The sequence below is a fragment of the Syngnathus floridae genome, chromosome 5 (genome assembly GCF_059516105.1).
Source record: "Syngnathus floridae isolate MCC-2025c chromosome 5, RoL_Sflo_1.0, whole genome shotgun sequence".
In the NCBI taxonomy this organism is placed as follows: domain Eukaryota; kingdom Metazoa; phylum Chordata; class Actinopteri; order Syngnathiformes; family Syngnathidae; genus Syngnathus; species Syngnathus floridae.
This window is the reverse complement of record NC_142417.1, coordinates 5,971,974-5,993,244: the sequence shown is the minus strand read 5'-3', so window position 1 is coordinate 5,993,244 and position 21,271 is coordinate 5,971,974. Positions and strand designations below refer to the sequence as shown.

General features: G+C 40.5%; 1 protein-coding gene across 6 annotated transcripts; it reads right to left on the bottom strand.

Annotated features, from left to right (window-relative positions):
• Positions 1-466: 466 nt before the first annotated feature.
• Positions 467-21,155, bottom strand: slc23a2 (solute carrier family 23 member 2). Of its 6 annotated transcripts, none has more exons than XM_088376637.1 (16): positions 20,871-21,155; positions 12,940-13,047; positions 11,350-11,570; positions 10,428-10,526; positions 10,068-10,184; positions 9,567-9,724; positions 8,964-9,052; positions 8,801-8,868; positions 8,170-8,351; positions 7,332-7,452; positions 6,488-6,644; positions 6,194-6,341; positions 6,030-6,135; positions 5,664-5,931; positions 5,222-5,317; positions 467-5,113 (listed from the first exon to the last, which is right to left on the bottom strand). In XM_088376637.1, the coding sequence occupies exons 2-16, from the start codon at positions 12,986-12,988 to the stop codon at positions 4,851-4,853; spliced, it is 2,142 nt and encodes a 713-aa protein (XP_088232763.1). In that variant the 5' UTR covers positions 12,989-13,047; positions 20,871-21,155; the 3' UTR covers positions 467-4,850. The 6 variants fall into 6 exon arrangements, with proteins under 6 accessions (XP_088232763.1, XP_088232765.1, XP_088232764.1 ...); XM_088376639.1 differs by having other exon boundaries at positions 11,350-11,567; XM_088376638.1 differs by having other exon boundaries at positions 12,940-12,988.
• Between the last annotated feature and the right edge of the window lie 116 nt (positions 21,156-21,271).

The window sequence follows — 21,271 nt, the reverse complement described above, 5'->3', positions numbered from 1 at the left end:
ATGCAGTGATCCCTCGCTACTTCGTGTTTCGCGACTTCACGACATCGTGGAATTTTTTCCCCAAATTTTTATTAAAAGTCAAAATAAAACTTCTAAACATGTGTCTAACCTTTAGAACAGTGTAGTATTGCTCCAAATGTTCGTTTACATTCCTTTAGAAGCATCTTTACGCTAACTCGTTAGCCTGCCCAGTACTTCTTGTTGGTGACCGTACTTCGCGGATTTCACTTATCGCAGGTGATCTTTGGAACCAATTATCCGCGATAAACGAGGGATTACTGTGCGTAGATGTTTTTTGTCCTCCAATCAGATTTCGCCCTCTTTGTGTTGCCATGTCAATCTTATCTGTCCAGGACATTCAGAATTAGACTGGTTGATGTTAACTGAAAGTACTTATAGTACATACATAATTTGTAATGGCAGCTGGCAAGCATATGAACAATAACACACATGTACACACAGAAAAAAAAGTTGAACCAGTATTGACAGTATTTGCCATACTGTACAATTTTTATTCATTGAGAGAGTTGGGGCGTTGTTGAAAACGGGCCCATTTATTTTGGGAACTTCTCACAACTACTCCATCAGCATAGTGACATAAAATTCTCATTAATTTGTCATGAAGCAATAACTGGATCCTAATGATTTCAAATGAATAGATTGCAGATTTGCATATATATGAAAGCAGAGGGCTGCACATAGATTTATCTTTTAGTATAAAATGAAAACAAAGTAAACACCATCATACATTCTGTGACATCTTAAATAGTATTAGAAACAAAAAAACATTTTGGTTGCTACAATTATTTTTCACAATTTTCAAGTCTTTATTAAAGTTAAATATGTATGTAATCTATTCTCTAAATTTGCCTCATTCTTTGATTTTTGGTCGTGTATTAACAAAAATGAAAGCAAGTTTAGGTGTATTAAAAAAAAGACAAAAACTAACTAACTTACAATCAAAACATGACATGGAGTAGGATGAAATATGCATTTAGTCGTTTTCCTCTTTAAATGAAAGTATAACAAAATCATGCACTTTTCAGCATGATTAAAAGTTATGATTTCTCTTACAAATATTTACTTGCAAAAAAAGGTATGTATAAAAAGGAAAAAAACACAAGCACAGTCACAAAAATAAACAAGTAGTAGTACTCCAAAAGATTTTTGTACAAGTATCTCCTTCATAATAATTGAAAGAGACTGCTGTCTTTGTGTGCTTCTGGCCAACTTATTAAGAACCAACCACTGCTTCGTCACCAAACCAGTAAACATGTCAACGGAGGAGGTCCAGTTTTGTAAGTTATCTTTTTGACAGTCAAATCAGACTGCAGTTGGGTTCAGGCACGTCAAGCTATGTTGTGAGGAAGTCGGTTTCTGTGACAACTGCAGCTTCGGTCGGCTCGTAATAAGGACACCAGGCGTTTTGTTTCGTGTCCATAAACGTTGACCGTAAGAATATTCGGGGAGGGAAACATCCTGGTACACCAAACACAAGAGGACTGCAGGACAGGACAGAAGGTGTGTGTGAGATGTCATTTGCATGAGTGTGAATACGACTGCTCGCATGTAGTGTGCATGATGCTGTAGTCGAAGTTATGAAACATTTTTTTCAAGATGATTTCAACAATTGAACCGCAGAGTAATCGATGCTTAATAATTTGGCTTATTGTGTGGAATTTGTTCTGCAAATGAGGAGGGGGGGGGGGGCTTCATGCATCCATCCATCCTTTTTCCGCACCGCTTGACCCACAGGGCTTTTTTTTCTTTCTTTAATACTAACACAATGGGAAATATATTCTTTATCCTCTGTGAAGAGCGACTACTATTTGTGTGGCTGGCTGAGGCGCTGGTGCATCTCCATTTACAGAACAGAGAATTCTGTAGTGGCCATGGCAGGCACACCAGAGGGAGCAGCACAATGTCCATTTAATTTAAGGATGTGGTTACTTTTTTTTTTTTTAATATTCCATTAAATGATATAATTAATGTATGATTTTATGTAGAACAACATTATAAAGTGCTATTTTCTCATTAGAAAGACATTACAAACATTTTTGTCACTGCCCTCATTTGTTTCAATGAGTAAAGATAATTTGCGATGTGAGCCTTTTGAGTTACAAGTGCGGTCAAAAAGTCTTATCTCAAGGCACTGCTGCAATAGCTTCATAATTAACAGGTCCACATTTCACCAAAGTATATTTGTGAATAAATTTAGACAGGATCATCATTATTTCAGTTGATGTACATTTTATGATGTTTGGTGTCGACATTTGTGTAATGTTAAATGCGTGCCTTGGCTCATTTAAGATTGGGAAAGATGGGATGTGAATGTAAAATTGAAAGATTAAAGTCTGGAACAAATAAGTTTAACAAAAGAAAAACAATAAAATGCCCCGAAATTAATTATTCACATCCTGGCACATGAGTGACCACAAACAGGGAGTTAGAGAGTTAAGGCCCAGCAGTATTTTGTGGTTCATGTGCCCGTCATAAGGTCAGTAAGATATTCTTGGCACCTTGAAATGGAACAAAATTGTAAAAAGGCGCTGGCATAATCTGGCAAGATTTTCTTCTTTTTTTTTTTTTTTTAACAGCAATGCTGCTGGTTGTTGCCTTATATGGACAAGCACCAGTTCAATTTAACTGAAGCTGATGACGGCTTGTGTTGATTGTGAGTTTTTATAGGGCAGGACAACTAATAATTCATAAATAAACTTTCAGCATTGTGCAAGCCACACAAAGACCTGCTTCTACAGAGCTTTGCACACAAACCTCTCTTCTATAAATAAAGAAATGACTTTAATATCGATACGAACGCAAGAAAATGTATAGGCTAGTTTTTATGAGAACATCTGTTGCTTTTTTTTGGTAACAGGAAAAATCAAAAACAAACCAACTTTTTGGTTTAGTAAAAAAAAAAAAAATGGATACAATATTTAGCACTTTTCAAGTAATTTAGTGGAACCATGTTGCCATGATTATGGAACATGAAGTCGGCAAGAGTGAAAAATGTTGACAGCATTAGCAACAGACGATCCAATCCAGTCAGTAAACACAACATACACATTCTCTTGTTCCGTTCCAGTTGGCTAATGCAAACTACAGTAGTTGACGCTGTTAGAAGTGACCCTGTAAACCAGTAACGGAGGATCTACACAAAGGGTCAGAGAGTCCAGCAAACAGTCAAAGACATTGAAACATGCAGGGTCAGCGTTTACGACACGTCTCTGATAAGGCCACGCAAGGTACAGTACGGAATTGCTTTCGGAAGAAGCCGCCAGAGAACGGGGGATGCCTGGAGTTATCTTCACTTCCGCTATGTGGATTCTAAAAAATGTCTACTTCATTTCTAGAACATCATGTTTTTAAGATTATTTTCATTTTTAGGTTGGACCTATAAAAGCTTGCGGTGTAAGTATTATCCCAAAATATTATACCTAATGAATCTCTCATTTAAAAAAAAAAGTAAAATTCGTTGAAAAGTGTTGTCAAGTCAATGGGCAATAAGAATGTCAGTTGTCAGGAAGTGATTGTCTTGAAGCCATTGATGCAAAGGAGTGACAACTCCTCCAGGCGGCATTATTTTTGCATTGAAACAGAAGCTTGCACTTCACCAGAAATCAGAACCAAAGTCTAGTCATATGAAATTGATCCAATTACAGTCTCACCTAAGGGGTAATTTAGAGTCTTCAATCAACTCAAGTTTGTGGAATGCGGGAGGAAGCCGACAACCCACACAAGCATGGGTAGAACATAATATTTAACCTCAGAACTCTTAGGCAGATTGTAAATATATTTACAAAAGCCGTAATAAAGATGAAGGCAGGTTCTCAGGTGAGTGTGTGGTGAAGTATCACTCAGTCTAACTTACAATTGAGGAACAATGGGCCTATAAAGTAACGGAGCGGGAAAAGCCCCGGCTGAGAGGTAGAAAGTTAATGGAGGAGAAACAGTTGGCGTAACCGGGCAACCGAGCGCCTTTTTGCTCCCCATCTGTCTTCCTGGCAAACGTTTGCCCACTTGACGACATGTATAAAACATTGGTGGACTTTCTTGGTTGGAAACAGCAGCCGTAGTTTTCTCTACAAGACAGGTTTTTCACCACACACTTTCGGGAAAATTTGAATGTGATCTGAGTGTTTATGTACTTTTAGGTATTTATTCACAAGTAGCGGAAGTGAAGATGACTCCAGGAAAACCCGCGTGAAAAAAGTATTTGAGCTGTTGCGAGATGAACCCTTTGTGTCACGTTAAAATAGTAGTGGCTAATACTGACAACCGTGGTGATATGTAAACTGTGAACTTTAATGCGTGGAACTCCAATTTGTTCCATGGGAAGTTTTGAAATGAGCAAGGCATAACATTCACAACTGAGGAGGCAGCAACAAAAAACAATCACCGCGCCGGGGCCTGCCGACTTGCAGTCGTGCGTCCTCGAGCTGTAGCCTCTAAGCTAATTTAGATCGGGCCGTTGGTGTGCATCCATGTGTTTGCATTCATGGCATTATGTGATTGCCACCTTCTTTTGCATAATTCTCAATTGGCAGATTTATTGTGTCATCGTTGTATGCCCGTGTGGATTAAAGTGACAGCGTGAAAGAATGCACAACCATTCCGCATATCGAGCACACATGCAAACACACCAAGCAGACTCCACGTGGTAACGTCTTCTGGGGCATGCTGGCTGCGACTTGCGTTAACATGCTCAAAATAGCACAGTGGGAAATGACAAAGACAGACAGACAGACAGGGGCAGACAGAGGTCGGTGCTTCACATGTCATCCACACGCTCCAAAGCTCTCAGTGTACCTTCCCTTGCTCCCCGAATTCACACACCATCCCGACAGCTACGCCAGACTCTCGCCGTGGGAACCCCCTCCCTCGCCCGCATCCCCGTGTCCGCTACTGTTACAGCTCACGCAGGTTTCCCGAAGCCTCCCCCATTGGTAGCCGGCGAAGGTGGGGCTGATCGGGAAGTACTTGAAGATGGGGTGCCTGCGGATGAAGTCCATTCCAAAGGGCAGGTCGTACGATCGCATTCCCTCCAGCTCGGCGGAGCTGGGACCCGAACCGCGCTTTAGCTTCCTGATGCCTCGCTCCTCAGGAGAACCTGAAGAGAGAGGAACGTCATCTCCAGCCATTGTCTTAGTTCAGCTTTTTTTTTTTTTAAACCAAAACCTAATATGTCGGTACTGCTGTAAACGAATGAATGTCTCACCTGGAATAGTATTATCCAAGATAAAAGCAACGGAGCCTCCCACAAACATGGCAGTGGTGAGGAGAACGTTTAACACTTGGTCAATCTCAATAATGCCTGGAAAAAAAACAACAACAACAATGCTAAGCGCTTCATAAAGTGAAATTGAGCGTCTTTTACTAAAATATACTTTAGTGTACGTATTATTTTTGTTGTAGGGAATAAAAGCCCACTGAGGACAAACATTTAAAAATAAATCTACATGTACATCTCAATAAATAATATTCATTGTTAAATTCAAGTTTACATTCTAAATTCATCACGACTGTTTTGTAGTTTGGCCAGATCAATTGACTTACAGCAACGCAACAACCTTCTCGATATATTTCTTCTTCCTTCTCAAATTCCACGTAATAATTCCATATATTCCTGGTGAGATTTGCCGTCAGTGCACTATGCCCACCTGTCACCAGCGGGTTCTTTTTGAGGTAGCTTGGCAACATCAGCCCAAAGAAGATGGAGAAGCCCAGAACAAAAAGGTTCCTGGACGAGTTGAGGTCGACAAACTGCAGGTTGGAAAGCCCCACCGCCGTGATCATGCCGAACAAGGTGCAGAACAGAGCGCCCAGCACGGGGTCCGGCAGGGAGGCAAACAGGGCGCTGAATTTACCCACGAGGCCCAGCAGCAGCATCATGGCGGCTCCGTACTGGATCACACGCCTGCTGCCCACCTGGGAACAAAAGGAAATCGGTCCCAATTTATTCTCCATGCTACCTTCTTAAACACTGTTGCCATCTTGCGACAGAATATTTAACCCGATAGTCAAACCTTTGTTATTCCAAGGACGCCGATATTTGGACTGGAGGAAGTGGAACCGTTTCCTGTCCCAAAAAGACCATCCAGGACACAGGAGATGCCCTCGATAAATATGCCCCTAAGGATTTGAAAGTGTTGAGTGTCCAAAAGAAAAGAGGGGGCTTGGCGAAGTTTACCTATTGATGGCGTGAATAGGAGGAGGAGGGGCACACGACAGACGGGCGCAGGCGTAATAGTCACCGATGGACTCGATGATGCTGGCTACGACGGCGCTCATCATGCCGATGACGCCTGCGGCCGTTACGCTCGGGATGCCCCACTGGACTGGAAGATCAAAACATCTTTTATTATGGGAGATATTTTGGGTATACGATCTACAGATTGTTTATTAGATTGTGCAAGTCTGCCAAAGCATATCATTGATGAGTAGATTTTTTAAAATGTGAAGTTGTAACTGTTTAGCCACTCACAGGGGTAGGGGATTTTAAACCAGGGTGCAACAGATAGGATCCCTTGCCGTGCGTCTGTGCGGGCATAGTAGCCATATTTGTTCTTTTCAGGTGGAAAGACGTCCGTCACGGTGAAGATGAAGCACAGGAGCCACGAAACCAGGATGGCCATGATGATCTGTGTGCATGACAAGTAAGAAAGGGAATCAAATACATCTCAAATTTAGTAGATTTTTTTTTCAGTTCACAGTAACTGTACAGCACCATTTTTATTCTAAATTGAAATGAATGTAGAATCATTATAAAGACTGCAAGACATGAGTTCATTGCTGTGGTAAAGTGCATCCTACCTATTAAATAAATAAAAATGTGACGCATGATTAATTTGATACACTTGACTATACTTTCTAGTTTGGCAATACTATCACAAAAATGTGTTGATTTAATGAAAGTCATAGGCTATTGGGATTTTTACAAGTATTCCAAGACTCCAAGTCGATCAAAGCTACATTTGAGTGTACTTGTTTTGTCTCCTAGAATTTTTTTTTTTTTGAATTTTGTCAAATTTAATAATTATTTGCAATGTTAAGCTTCTCCTGGTGTTCAACAACGTGTACCAAGTATGTACAAGCTTTATTTCATGACCAGCAGATGGCATAAGACGCATTACACAATGGCACGCATGAGTAACCGTTGACGTAACTTCAAAGAGTTGAATAAGGACAATTCTTGTGCTTATGACATCTGACTTTAAGTTGAATAATAGGCGGATTCCTTGTGGTTAAAATGCTTGTGCAATCAAAGTGTTGCAAAAGCTGCCGCTAGCCATTACGCAGCAAGGACACAGACTCAAGGGCGCACTTACTGGGAACATTTTGAAAACTTGCAGCCGATAGGAAGTCCAACCTTTCTTTGCTTTGTAGACCGGCAATGGGAAGTGGACATTACGAGCATACTGGGAAAAAAGCAGTACCAGGAAAATAGTCCTGCAAACACAAAAATGACATTTTTTTTAGTTTAAAACAAGAATGAGTTTTGCATCTTCACAACTCCATTGGGAACTGACACAATCCAGTCAAACAATAGAGGTTAATACATAAAGTATAACCCATCTCAGAAGCGAGTGTGTCAATATTATGTATTGTCGTCAATATGAATGAATTTACTTTCTCAATTTTGTCAGAGAGCAGTTGCACTCTATGTACACACATGTAAAAATCAATCCTAATTCATGTCAAAAACGCTTAACTTGAAGCCTCATCTTTTGCCAGTGAGTGATTGTTATGTGCAAATGATTGAATTTCAACACGGGTTCATCCTATTTAAGCATATTGCATTTACCCTCGTCAATCGACAAAAGGAGCCCCAGAGGCCGTACGGACAAATCAATTAACCGGACCGCGTGAGAAAAACGAGCCCATTACGCCAGTCGGGAGCAACGACCCTGCGGCTACGACGCAAAGAGCGGCGGATGATGCCGCAACCCGAGTGTGGAAACTGACAACGGTGTTCATCATACCACATACTCAATAAAAATTGGGGATGTTATTTTTTTGAGGCAACAGCTGCTTGTTGGAAAATGTCAAAAGTTTAGAGGCAGTCAAATAGTTTCACCTCTGTACACTCCTCGGCTCTTGTGTGTGTCAAATACAGGCCCAGCGGCAGAAAACGCAGCATTTACCGATTTCAAAATTTGAACTTACAACATAGCTATGCCCCAATGCTTTCCTGCCCTTTCCCCTGCCGCCTGGAAACCAGAGAGGCCGATGAGGGCCACCGTGGGCGTGATGGTTAGCGGTCCGATATACTTCAACAGGAGTCCGGGGAGACCCAGCGCCCCGATGCACACCTCCACCAGGGATGACACAATGATGGCCCCTTGGATCTGAAGAAAATAATTGTCACTTGAGGTGAGTTACGTGAAGCGCAATCACACATTTGTCACGTGTGAATAAAAGCAGCCGTTATTCAGTCGTCATCAATTAACAGTGCGGGGACATCTTGAGTTTGTCCTTCAATGTTTGGCTTCTCCTCGGTGTTCTGCCAAATGCTTCCCGTAACGAAACATTTCATTAATAATATTGCTCTGATGTGACACATCTTCATGACATGTCAACTTTTAGAGCAGCTATTTAGCTGTGTTTGCCAAACTGACATATTTTAGCAGAAATTAACAAGCCACACACAGTCACAAGTGCTTGTGTTGGCAGCTCTCCAATTGTTTGGTAAGCACTTATTCAAGACATTTAATAACATCTTAACTTTGTTTTGCGTGCATTTCAACCACTTCCCCACAGAACGAAAGTGTGTGCGTGTTTTTTTTCCGTTTCTCACTTCTCGTATCCTAGGATGCCAGATGTGTTCGGTGTGGAGAATTTCTGTGCTGTTTGTCTCGAGGATGGCTGAGGACAGAAAAACAAAAAGATTCCAATGTCAAGTCAAGCTCAGACAAGAGACAAAAGTAAAACTAGGTGTGACGTCTAACACAGGTCCTCACCGGTGTTGTTGCACTTCCATTTGTCCAGTGACAGAATAGCTCTGGCTGGGGCAAGGAAGGCAAAAGCGCTGGCCTGGAACAAAGGCAACCTTGGACACCAGCAAAAACTTGTCAGAAACCAAATTCATTTTTAAGTTGATGAAAAGAATTTGCCTAAATAAATGTTTGGCCAAGCAGCACACCCCGATGATGTCTCACGGCATACCGATTTGAATCATTAGAATTGTGAGTTTGCCTCTAGCTGATCAAATATTATCTGTTGAATACGTGCTCTTTTGCAGGTGTACCTAATGCTGTGCCCAGTTGAGGTACAAACAGATAAGACAAAAGCTCCTTTCCCACTTTAATTACACAGGAAGTCGAACAATGGGGTTCTACTTTATTCACATTGCAAAACCGCTACGTCGTCCATGCCACCTGACTGCAGTCTTACACATCTTTGTATAGGGATTACATAACACATACTTAACCACTACGCTCAAGCACTCACTTGAGATGGGGGGTCTAAATGATCACTGCTCAGAGGTGAAGGGTGGAAGAACAGGCTTTGAAGTGTATGAAGGATTTTGAGAGGGATTTGTGTGTGAGTGTGTGTGTGTGTACCTGCAGCCCAGCGTGGTCTGTAGGAGGGTTGTGATCCCGACACAAAAGAAAATGGTCCCTATGAGCTGGCTAGTGGCCCACTGGTCAGATCCGACGCACATGGCTTCGGCGAGGAGGAATGGCACTGCTATAGTTCCACTGAAACATGTCAAATAGTGCTGCAAACACAATATGGGTATTGAGTTAGATGTCATTTTGTAATTTCTTTTCGACCATTTCCATCACTCACCAGGCACAATTCTAGCGTGTGTTTTTTTAATGTAATGAATTGAGACAATTTAGTGTCAGTATGCATAACCAGTTAGCCAACTACTTTATTAAATTTCCCTTTGCTCTTTGCAACCTGATTCTGCACACCTAGTTTACACTGGCATGGATGAGTTGAGGTACAACTGGTTCTTATATCATTCACATGTTTGGAATGCAAAAAAATCATAATCATTATAAAAGAATAAGTAAGCAGTATAGATGTGTCTTTTTGTGTGTGGTGGGGGCAGTTACCTGTAGACCTAAAAACACACACAGGTACCAAGGCGGAGTGTCTTCTATGATATAGATCATGTCCATCCTCCTCAGATCAGTGCTGTCTGAGCTGTCCAACGTCTCTGACAATGAGCTCTATATTATGCACACACAAAGATAAAATACATCCTTCTCAATTTGGAATACAACAAAAAATACTACACTCCTGTAATGAACTTCTTGAATGTTCTACTGTTGAATTAGCACGGTTTGGAAAAAAATAAAAAAGATGTCACACGGAAGGAAAGCCTCCAGTCCAACATGTGATTTCACATCCTCTTCCTCAAATGAAAAGTGCCCTTTCATTGTAGCAACTTCCAACTTCCTTTATTCCCGTACCTTTTCTGCTCGTTGAACATCTTTTGAATAGATAGCCATCAGCTCGGTGTTCTCTGTATCCTGGTCCCCATTGGTTCCGCCCACTCCATTTACCACCACCTAAACACAAAAATGTATAATGATTAAAGGTTTTTTTCTTCTTCCATTTTTAAGAGCGGCCTTGTGGTGAGAAGAAATCAGCAGGATTCATGGCCGCTTATGTTATCAGGAAGCAATGTTGAAATAGTGAGAAGTCAGAGCTGGGGGTAGGTTGGCTAAATATTTGTTGGAAGACCATGGAACTTAGTCATGTGAAGATATGCGAGAATTGAAATGCCACGCCTGATTGATGTCGAACTTTTTAACGTTTCGTAAGCATTTAAGGCAAAATGGAAACATGACCCAAAAATACACAACACTCAAGTTTTTAAAACCCATTTCCTCCACTGGCTTTGTGATCAACAAACACGTTTATTTACGTTTCACTTCTCAAATTTCTATATTGTAGAAAACAAACTTGTTTTAGTACTGCAAATCTCAATACCGTTTGACTTCCTTTTACAAAGGCAGCAATCATAAGTGAAACTAAGTTGATACAAATTGAACATAAAACCAAAACGTCAAACTGCTTCACTGTACAGAGTGAATTTTTTTGTTTAAATATTTCGCAATTTGAGCAACAGGTGGACTTTGCTGCTCAATTCATATCCCACAAACGCATTATTAATCAGAATAAAAAGTTTTGATGAGTGAACATATTATTTGGACTTCACTTCCTGCATTGTGTTTGATGATTTTGAATAAGCTTCCAACGTTTACTTGACTTAAAATGGAAAACTACTCAATGTGGTACTTCTCACTCAATCATATCGTTCTACGCTCAGCCGCAGGTATGTTGTCACGTTGCTTTTACTGTATGTGTCAAAAAAACAATTCAACGTACCGGAATGGGGTAGAAATCCGCTCCACGTTTGTTCTCCTCTTCGTATTTGCCTCCCTCGCTGTTGCTGTCCGCGGGCTTGGAGGTGGTGTTCTTGCCCACGCCCATGCCGGTACCGCCGTGGTCTACCCACTCGTCCGCCTCGTCACCTTTGTCTCGCTCCGGCGTCAACACTGCAGATGAGTCCTTCAGTCTGTTTACATCTTCCAGGGATGATTTGTCTGCTTGGAAAATAAAAGACAGAGGGGCGGAGAGATTCATTTCGTGTTTGAATGAATGATGAATTCAAGTTCACATCTGATATCCTGAGAAGCTGCCAGGCTGCAATTAGTCCTTATTGTCCACTTACTGCCCCCCCCCCCCCACCCCCCACACCAGTTATAGCATAACAGTCCACCAAAATTACTTTTCAACTATTAAAAGCAGATGAACAGAGAACAGCAGCCAATCCAACACACCTGTCTGGATTCTAAATTATGCATGAATAATATAGAGCTATGACAGAAAATAGGTTTTCGGGGAGATTTCGTAAGCAGGAACCAGGAGAGAAGGGGGAGAAAAAGGATGCAGAGTTTGTAAAAAGTCAGGGAAGACGGGGGTCAATGTTAGAGGGAGAGATGAAGGCAAAAGATAGCGGAAGCTCTGTTTGTAATGATTCAGATGTCACGGCAAGTTTTATTTGGGTAAAACATGGCCTTGTGCTCTGTCGGTCTGTACACATCATTTGACACACATGGGTGAAGGTTTCCATTTCATTGCTTCAATAAGCAAATCCAGTTCAGGATCCTGAACGTTGCCAAAATTTGTGTGTTGCATGCAGTCATTCTTGCATGACTGGTTTTAATCTTATGACCCCGGTATTTTGAACAAAAGAATTTTATTGAAGTAAGATGCCGTGATCTGAAAAACTATTGTCCTATTAAGACAAGGCAGACCGGGATACAATAGGCGGTTAAGATTTCCTCACAAATAAATTGAAATAATGTTCCAGGACGAAACACAACTCCAAAGGATTATGCGAGAAGTGAAAAAGCGATTTATATGATTTACACCACTTCAACGCAATAGCTTCTTCCTTCTCCTTTTTTGAACATGTTGATTTATTTGTCTTATTGGCATAACATGAAATTATGTGAAAATGTGAAAAAAATGATTTTGTGTTTGGTCGATCTCATGTTCAAAAATAAACTTCAACTAAACTAGAATTTAAACCGTCTTATGTGTAGTCGACAAAAATAGGATCCAGTAAATGAGGAACTAAAAATGTTTACACACTATTTTGAGGTGTTTTGTCAACCCGAGAGAATCAGCAATGTGCAAAAGAATTTATCTGCAATGGGCGTCAGAACCCACAGCGCGATGATCAAAAACTTCCGACTTTACATTCCACAAAGGAATCGCAGTATTTACTCGTAATACTTTTCAAGTTTCTACAATTCACCTTTGTCAGTGCTATATGTGGGAGCTCTGATATGAGACACCCGTTTATTTGATTTAACAAACTGCCCTGACCACAGGCTCCCTACTTCTCCTTCCCCACACCAAAACGATCACCCAGCTCGCTGTGTGAAAACATTGGGATAGGCGAAATACCTAGTTGACACATCCCATCACTCCTGTCAATCTGCACGGCTGGGAGCATCTGTGTTGGGGGCGAGAGAGGGAGATAGCAAGAGAAAGAGAGAGAGAGACGGAAGAGAGCTTAAAGAGGAGAGTGTAAGGGGAAGTAGGGGGTGAGGCAGAGGGGATGGGTCAAAGAGAGGAAGGAGCAGGGAGGTGAAACACAAGTTAATTGGACATACATGATTATTCAAGGCAAAATAATTAGTGATTGACTATTATTAGTGACTATTTTTCTTTCCCAATAAGCAAGGCTAAAAGTGAGGTGTGTAACTGGATGGGCGTGTATCATACCACAAAAGTCAAACTCCACAAAGATTCTGTATAAAAGTCGAAATTAGCAAAAATCATGTTTGTTTCCCCACCCCATATAAAAACTGAATATTGAGCATTTTCACAGCTTAACTTGAGGCTTTAACCTCACATGCAAAAAAAATTAGCACAGCGTGGTAAAAAGAACAATGAGGACTAATTAAGCAAAATGTATTATGATATATATGTATTATATATTATAAATTGTATTTATGAGATTTGTATGGCTCCAGTCGATCTGTGATCTTTTGGCACCTAACACTATAACGTTGTGACCCCAGGCCACCGTTGTTGTGAAAGCCTGCAGGGTGTAGCCTAGTCAAGTATGTCAGGTGCTGCTTGAGTCATTGCCAACAACGGCATCTTAGAAGCGCTCTCAATTTATATTTGTGAGTTTGGTTGTTTTTCCTGTTCAATAAACGACAGGGAGTGCATCTGTGACCTCGTCACTGTGGCCTGAAGCGTTCAACTGCTATGAAACTTTCGTCAATCCGTCAATTATTGAGAGCAAGTCTGAATTGGGGAGGCAAGTATCACCATCTTAACAAAAATACTTCGACATGGACTCGCCTAATATTATGCAACTATGGTTAAGTTATTTTTGGCCTGGTGAGGACAGTGCCAGTGGCACAGGAGAATGGCACGGTCGACTTGTTTGAAAGAGTATCCCGGCAGCCTTCTGGGTCAGTGAGGGTCTGGGCGAGGCATGTGCAAACATCACAAATCCTCTTCCGCCAGATAAAATCACTTTTACGCTTGTGCGTGACAAGGTGGCCGTTGACACGGAATGCATCCAGTGTTCGTAGCAACTACACATCAAAAAAAGATAAATAATACAATAAAAAAATAATAATAGATGAAGTTAGCATGCTATGGCTTTGTTTGTACAGATTTTGGATGTGTCAGAGTCCGATCCAGATGGACATCCTGGTAATTTGAAAGACCCACTTTGAGTTGGGATGGAGAAAGCAAGGCAACTGAGTGAGACAGATTTAGATCACAAAAATGCTCAACCTTTGAATATTTTTCTAGCCAGTTCTCACAGCAACACCAGCCCCCGCGCAACATGCTTGCAGCCACAAATAAGCGAGCAATGAAGGCTCGGGCACCTTTCTCACACGCCCAGCAGTCCATAATCTAACTGCACACATCGCATATAGGTTAGTGAAGCGCCTGACATTCTCACGCCTTGGACATCCCACAGAGCCCAGCAGGCATATTTAAGACTAAAAGGTGGACATTGTTGCTACAAGTAGATAAAATCCTCGAAGCCACAGCAAGACACTTGGCAGCCTTAAAATCTCTCTCAGGGTTTTCATAACAACCATATATACTTTCTGTATTGCTTACACTCACTAGGGGGCAGTAGGCAGGGTACACTCTGAACAGGTCGCACATATGTGGCTTGGTTAAGTGTTTTGGGACAAGACAAAGAACTATAAATGTGCACTTTATCTTACATTTATTAATATGATAAAATTGGATATTTTGGATAGGGGGGGCAGTACTATGACGTTTTTTGACAAAAAAAAAAAAACATTAACCCTTCCGAACTTGGTTTAAAGGGAAACAAAGATCAATCGCAAATTTGGGCTATAAGTGGTGGTCGGAGCAAAACAAACAAAAGAAGTCTAAAATTAGTGACAGTATTACAGTTTTTGTGTAATGAAGAAAAAGTAAAGCGTCAAAACCTGAATAACACCCAACCCTAAATTAGGGGTGTGCGTTTAGTGATACATAACTTATTCATGAATGAGGCCTATCCTCCAGCACGGCACGCAAAGTTGAAAGGAGACATGTTTGCATCGTGATGCGTGGGTGGGGGTGAACATAAACAGGCAACAAGGTTACCCTGAGCAACATGGAAACATGATGAGCAGGTAACTCCGAATGAGCAAGAATAATTAAAGCCAGTAGTCGGCTTATTAGGCACGTTGCTTTAGCAACCAGGTAAACAGAAGAGAATTAAAAGTTATGGGGCTGTTGCAACCTGTCATTCCGAGGGATGCAATGATCACAATTTTTTGGGGGGCCGATCCCCGATTGTCAAAAAGGATGACCTGTGTACATCTTCAATTTCCAATTCCTGCTCAATAATAAAACATTGTGAACTGATAAAAACAGATGTTTTAACGGCACGCAGTAGTTCTCTCAAATACAAATGAAAAGTCCATTCGTCTTCTCACAGCATACGTAATAATAATAAAATAATATAATAATTATAATAATAAAATTTGAATAAGAAAAAAGCATTGGCTTCAACTCAAACCAAATGTGTTAAAAAAAAACACATGATGTCGCACAAAACACACTGAGTGTTGCGTACTAACGTCATAATATTCTCATGTTTTTTTAATATTTGTCATTTTAATGAATTTAGCCTAATTCTCATTTTAATATTTTATTTCTACACTTATCCACATTTTATTTATTATTTTAATTTCTGTGTTATTAGTTATGTAATATTATTGTTTAACCATTTGCAAACTAGAGTAAAACAAATATTAGAAATAAGAAATCAGGATGTGATCATGGGCGGTTGTGTGTGTGTGTGTATTTTTAAAAATATATAATTTGGAGTGTATCCAAAACTTATTTCTGAATTCAAAAGATACTTTGGGCTATAATTTCAAATTGTCTTGGAACAAACTATGGTGAGAAGTTGTGACAAACGCACATTTTAAAAAGACAATGTAGTAATAATAAACAACTCATGAGACTTTTATAGAATATAAAAATCACATTCGCTGGCTACAGCGCAAATATGAAAGAAGGGGAATTTGATCTTTTTTTTTTTATTCTTGCAGCAGCAACAGGAGATCATATGTGGGTCTACCCACATGGAAGTTAAATTAATCTATTTTTTGTTGTGTCTTCATGGCCATCTCTGAGATGTTTGTGCCTCTAAGCCAGGATATTCAAACGGCCTTTGTGTTCTAACTTTCCACTTCCAGCACATGGATATAAAGTGGCTTAAAATAGAATTGAGAGCATTTAAAGTCAAGCATGGCCTTACACAGAGTAAAAGCATCTGCTATGATTAGTTGCCGTTTCCCGCAGATCAATAAACGACCCTCTCGGGTCACTCCAACCCACATGAAGAGAATATTGCAATGCAAATCCAACAAACACTCATATGTTGCCCAAGACATTGCGCAAGGCCTTATTATTTGACAGGATCTCGCAGTCCACCAAAACTAAGGTGGAGATGGAATGAAAAAAAAATAAACAAAAAAGTGACTTCAGGGAACATTCAGAGCTGCAGTACGTGCAAGTACACACACTACGCTTGGGCTGGGAGGACAGCGAATGAACCTGCACGACGGTGTAATCTCAGTCACATGTGGCGAGCCAAACAGCAAACTCTGCCAGGGACCAATTTCTGCGACCCAAATAACACCACACCGCCATGCTCGGTTCAGCTCAGAGTGAAGCAAACTAGTTTCGAGAGTGAACCGTTTGGTTAGAGACCATTCATTCATACAGAAGTTAAGCGTAGCTTGAAATGCAATGAATTCCATAGCAGCTATTGAAGGTAGACTTTGATCCCCCTTACTGTCAACTGACTTGGAATGACATCCATGTGCTCAATTGTGACTCAGCTTGAGAATGTCACATGATCAAACCTAGAAAACAGGTGAGTCATGATGGCTGCTGTAACACGTCCATATTTTTCAACGGTTCGCACGTACTGTAATTATTGGTTCCACAAATACTACACAATTTTTATTGCAGCGAACCGACCACATAAGCTATCAGATGTTAAACTTTATGGTCAAGTCCCACATTTTGAATACTACAATGGAAACAATGCGAGTATGAAGTTCAAATAGATGGGACAATGGCAATCGATGAGTCAGCAAAAAAGCCAACACAATGACTCATTATCTTTGGGTGTCCTTCACTGTAAATGGGTCGCTTTGTTTGGTTTATCTTATCTCTGAATACCATCAGAAAACGAAAACCTAGTTTGCAGATGAGATGACATCTTGATGCCAGGATGAGTCACGATCAAATGGCACGCAATTGGTTTAATTGTTTCTTATAGTGGCTGGCATTGAAAGAGTCAGACAGGTTTAACGCATGTGATGGCACAGGGTGAGATAGTATGAAATAATTCAACATAATTGTCATTACCACTGATTTAATTTGTTGGCAGGATAGACTGGTATTATACTAGATTCCAGTCACAATTTGATGCGAGTTATTCTAGGGGATGGGTTTGTCCCGCATATGTCGATGAGGCCTGATGAAGCCGAAAGAAATCCAAGCTTTTGCAAAGCACTATAGACAAATGTAATGTAAATATCCAGTCTGGTGATTTGACTGTGGCTAATTTGGGCAGCCAGAACTTGGAGTGATATGACCAGACCTGGTCTCTCGCTTGTTGTTCTTACTCGTTACCAATTTCAATTTAACATTGTTACTTTGCACTTATAAACTTGATTCACAGTATATATTGCCTTTTGGGTAATAGTGACTCTGTGTGTCGAATGTTTAAATATAGGCTTAAGAGCAACTTTTGTGGACATAGTCTGAGTCGTTTTTTTATTTAGCCAAGTTACGATCTTAACTGTTCTACAGCTCAGTGCCAATGTTGAGAATAAAAAGTTATGAGCTCTTAAAAATTATACAATGCATTTAAGATGCTCTATCATAATATCAGCAGTATAAAAAAAGTAACAATAAATAAAAAAAGAACGCTGCAGAAAAGAGACTTTATTTAAAACACTTAAACGTTATGACTTTTAACTAGAAAGTGGGAGGAGGTGGGGGCTCAAATTAGGCCTGACCTGATTGTTGGCATATGTGTGAGCCACTTGAAAGGAAAAGGTGTATAAATGACAAATGTTTCGTTATGGCTCTGAAGTGCTAATTTCACAAGATCCCTGTCATAGTTCTCCTTAACTGGGACTCAGAAGTGTAGCTCACCGCAGATGACAGTGTAAATTGATTAATGTGTAATGTTGAGGTTGTGAATGAACTCACCGCTCCACAAACCCAATGACCTTTTTTTTTTTTTAACTGCCAACAGTGAAATAAAAGAAGCTATAAAAGTCTGCATGAATGCTGATTAAAACACACTAGCATAAGCATGCACAAATGTATTTTCTTGTCAATATACAGTCATAGCTACTCATTGTTATAATTTTATTATATTTTGTTTATTGTTTTATTTTATTGTAATTATAATTACAAGGTGACTTTCATCCTCATGTAACTTAATTACAATGGCTTTAAAAAAATCTACATAAAACTGGTCAAATGCTAGGTTTTTATTATAGAACAAATTTTAATTTAAGGGTGCGCCCAAAATAATGATACCTATGTTCATACCGATATTAATAGAAACGATACCGTATCGATATTCTAGTTGTGAGTAACGCCACTCCTCCCTGACGCTAGGAGGCGCAGGCGTGCGATCACATGACAAGGAAGCGACGGCACAAAAAAGTGGAGCGCGCCTTAGCGATGGAAGGAAAGATATTTTATTCATCTATTTAACAGCTGTTTGTTCACTTGTTGTGTATAATAACAATAAAATATATAACAAATAATACAACATGTATATAATAAATATAAAAAATGCACGTCACTGAATAGGCGCCCCTCTGCTCCGTGACCATCACCTTTCCTCTCATCCCACACACGCAGATGCTCTACAGTGCGCGCCTCCTCGAGCGCACCCTGAAGCGCTAGTGTTTCCATTTGAAATATCAGATTAACTGCCAATTTTCATTTGACAGTATTTTAGAGAAAAAAAACACACAGTCAATGTCAAGTAATTGCAAATTCTAAAAAAAAAAATCAATAAAATAGTGGTGCTATTGTGTGACGTGAGTGAGTTTGTATGTCCATCTGCACGTCCCTGCGTGCCGCGCGTATGCGCGTTCAGACTGGAAGCCTCATGAATGTATTTGTTTTTATTGGGTTTTTTTGGGGGGGGGGGGGGGCAAAATGCCAGGTTAATACAAGTCATTGCAAGTGACATAATATAGTTTCAGTGGCTGTGATTAAGATATATACAAATGTCTACTTTGTTGGGTTAGGATGTGTTCAACATAGCGGTAAGGCCATACTGTATATTATTGTACCGTATCAAATGGTGCAAATTTGTATCGAATCTTATCGAGGTACATATCGTATCATGACCTACCTGCGTATCGAGGTACGTATCGTATCGCCAGGTTTGCAAAGACATCCAGCCCTAGATACCACGATAAATCATTCCATAACTTTTTCAACCATTAATGTAAAAATGAGATGGGAAGATCATCAAATCAAGAGTTTTCTTCAGGTATGCTCAAAGCTAAATAAATAATGGCAGTATCATGTATTTAAAAAAAAAAAAAAAAAACATCTCTCATGCAAAGCTCCTATATCTAGTTCAAAGTACTGCCTTACACATTCATTTTGCATTGAATTGGTCATTTGCCTTTGATAGAAACATGAAAAAAAACCGGTTTGACTGCAGTTTGAATGCTGTTTGAAACTCCTTGTTTGACTGTCTATGTATGTAGAACCAGAAAACGTGAATTTCATGATTCTATTGAGTGGCACACACAGTTACTTAGGATCAGTAATAACGTAACAATCCTCAGGTCTGATTAGTAACTATGCAGTTTTAATTGGGCTCACGTTGTTAAAAGCTTATTGATTTGCTAACTGTGGCTAAAGATTTATCCATACAAACTCTTGCTGCTTGGAGATTTTTATACTGTGTAGCCACATTGGCTTAGTGGTTTCATATCTCAGCGCCATCCCCGAGTTATGACGTCAAACATCGAGATAATTTTAGAATCAGGGCATTTATAGCATATTACATATAAAGGGAAAACCAAATGCTTTTTTTTTTCCAAACAAATATTCACAATTTCAGTTTTGACTTTCCTTGACAAAACCTATTTCAATGAAGGTCAAAATTGAAGTGTAGATTAATCTTCTACTTTGTGTTTATATTTTTACTTTAAACCCAAATCCAGAGGACCAGTGCCACACCCAGTCATGATCGTCACTGGTCAGGCTTTAAGTACAAAATAGTTGGAAAACGGAAATTATTTCTAAGGGGTGTGTAGACTTTATATACCCACCAGCTTTTAAAATGTGTTAGGCAGACACAGAAAGACACACGCTTGGTTCTGTTTCCAAGACAACCTCATCACCAGAAGCCAATAAAGCCACACACGGTCAAACAGCTCCGGTGACACAGAGTAGTGTCAGCCTAAAGTGCATTACAGCTCCAGTTGTTACGAATGCAGATGGTACAGTTGATGCTTGGCCTTAATAATGGACAAATCAGACAGGGAGAGCGAGGGAAAGAGGTGGGGGATCGTCGTGGGCAAAAATATTCTGATCAGTAAATGCCCATAGTCGTGTTCTGAGAGGATTTGTTTGGGGAGCTCAAAGATGACAGACTGGGCCTCTCGCTGTCACACTGCATCACCCATGATCACGTCGACCCACGATCTCCAACCGGAGGGTGTATTTTTAGAGCTTCGGCCAACCCACCTTTAAATACTTCATATGCATTCTAGCCGCGGCAGTGTAGTTGTGATATTCACGAAAAGCGATTTTTGTGCTTGTTCGCTCACCTGCCCGAAGAAGAAGACGATGCCCACTTCCCTGCTCGGCTATGTCCGCTGGATCGCTGCTGAAGCGAAAAGCAGCTTGAGTGGAGGGAGAGTCGGCGGATGACGACAGGCTTTAGCTTCAAGCCAGTGGGAAGCTCATAAGAGGCGGATAAAGGGACCCGAGAGGGTGTTTTCGGACCCGATCGAGAAGCCCCCCTTCCCCAAGACAGACAGTTTGGATAACCGCTGCCCGCGGAGGGATTTATGTCTTTCATAAAGCCACGGGGTTGATGTCAGGCTGAGCGCATGCGCACGATGGCCGTGACGTCAAGCACATGCCCTTACAGTGTCTCGACCAATCAGCGACGGCGGATAGATGACGTAAACACGTGATTATTTAAATGTGCCATATAATACCCATA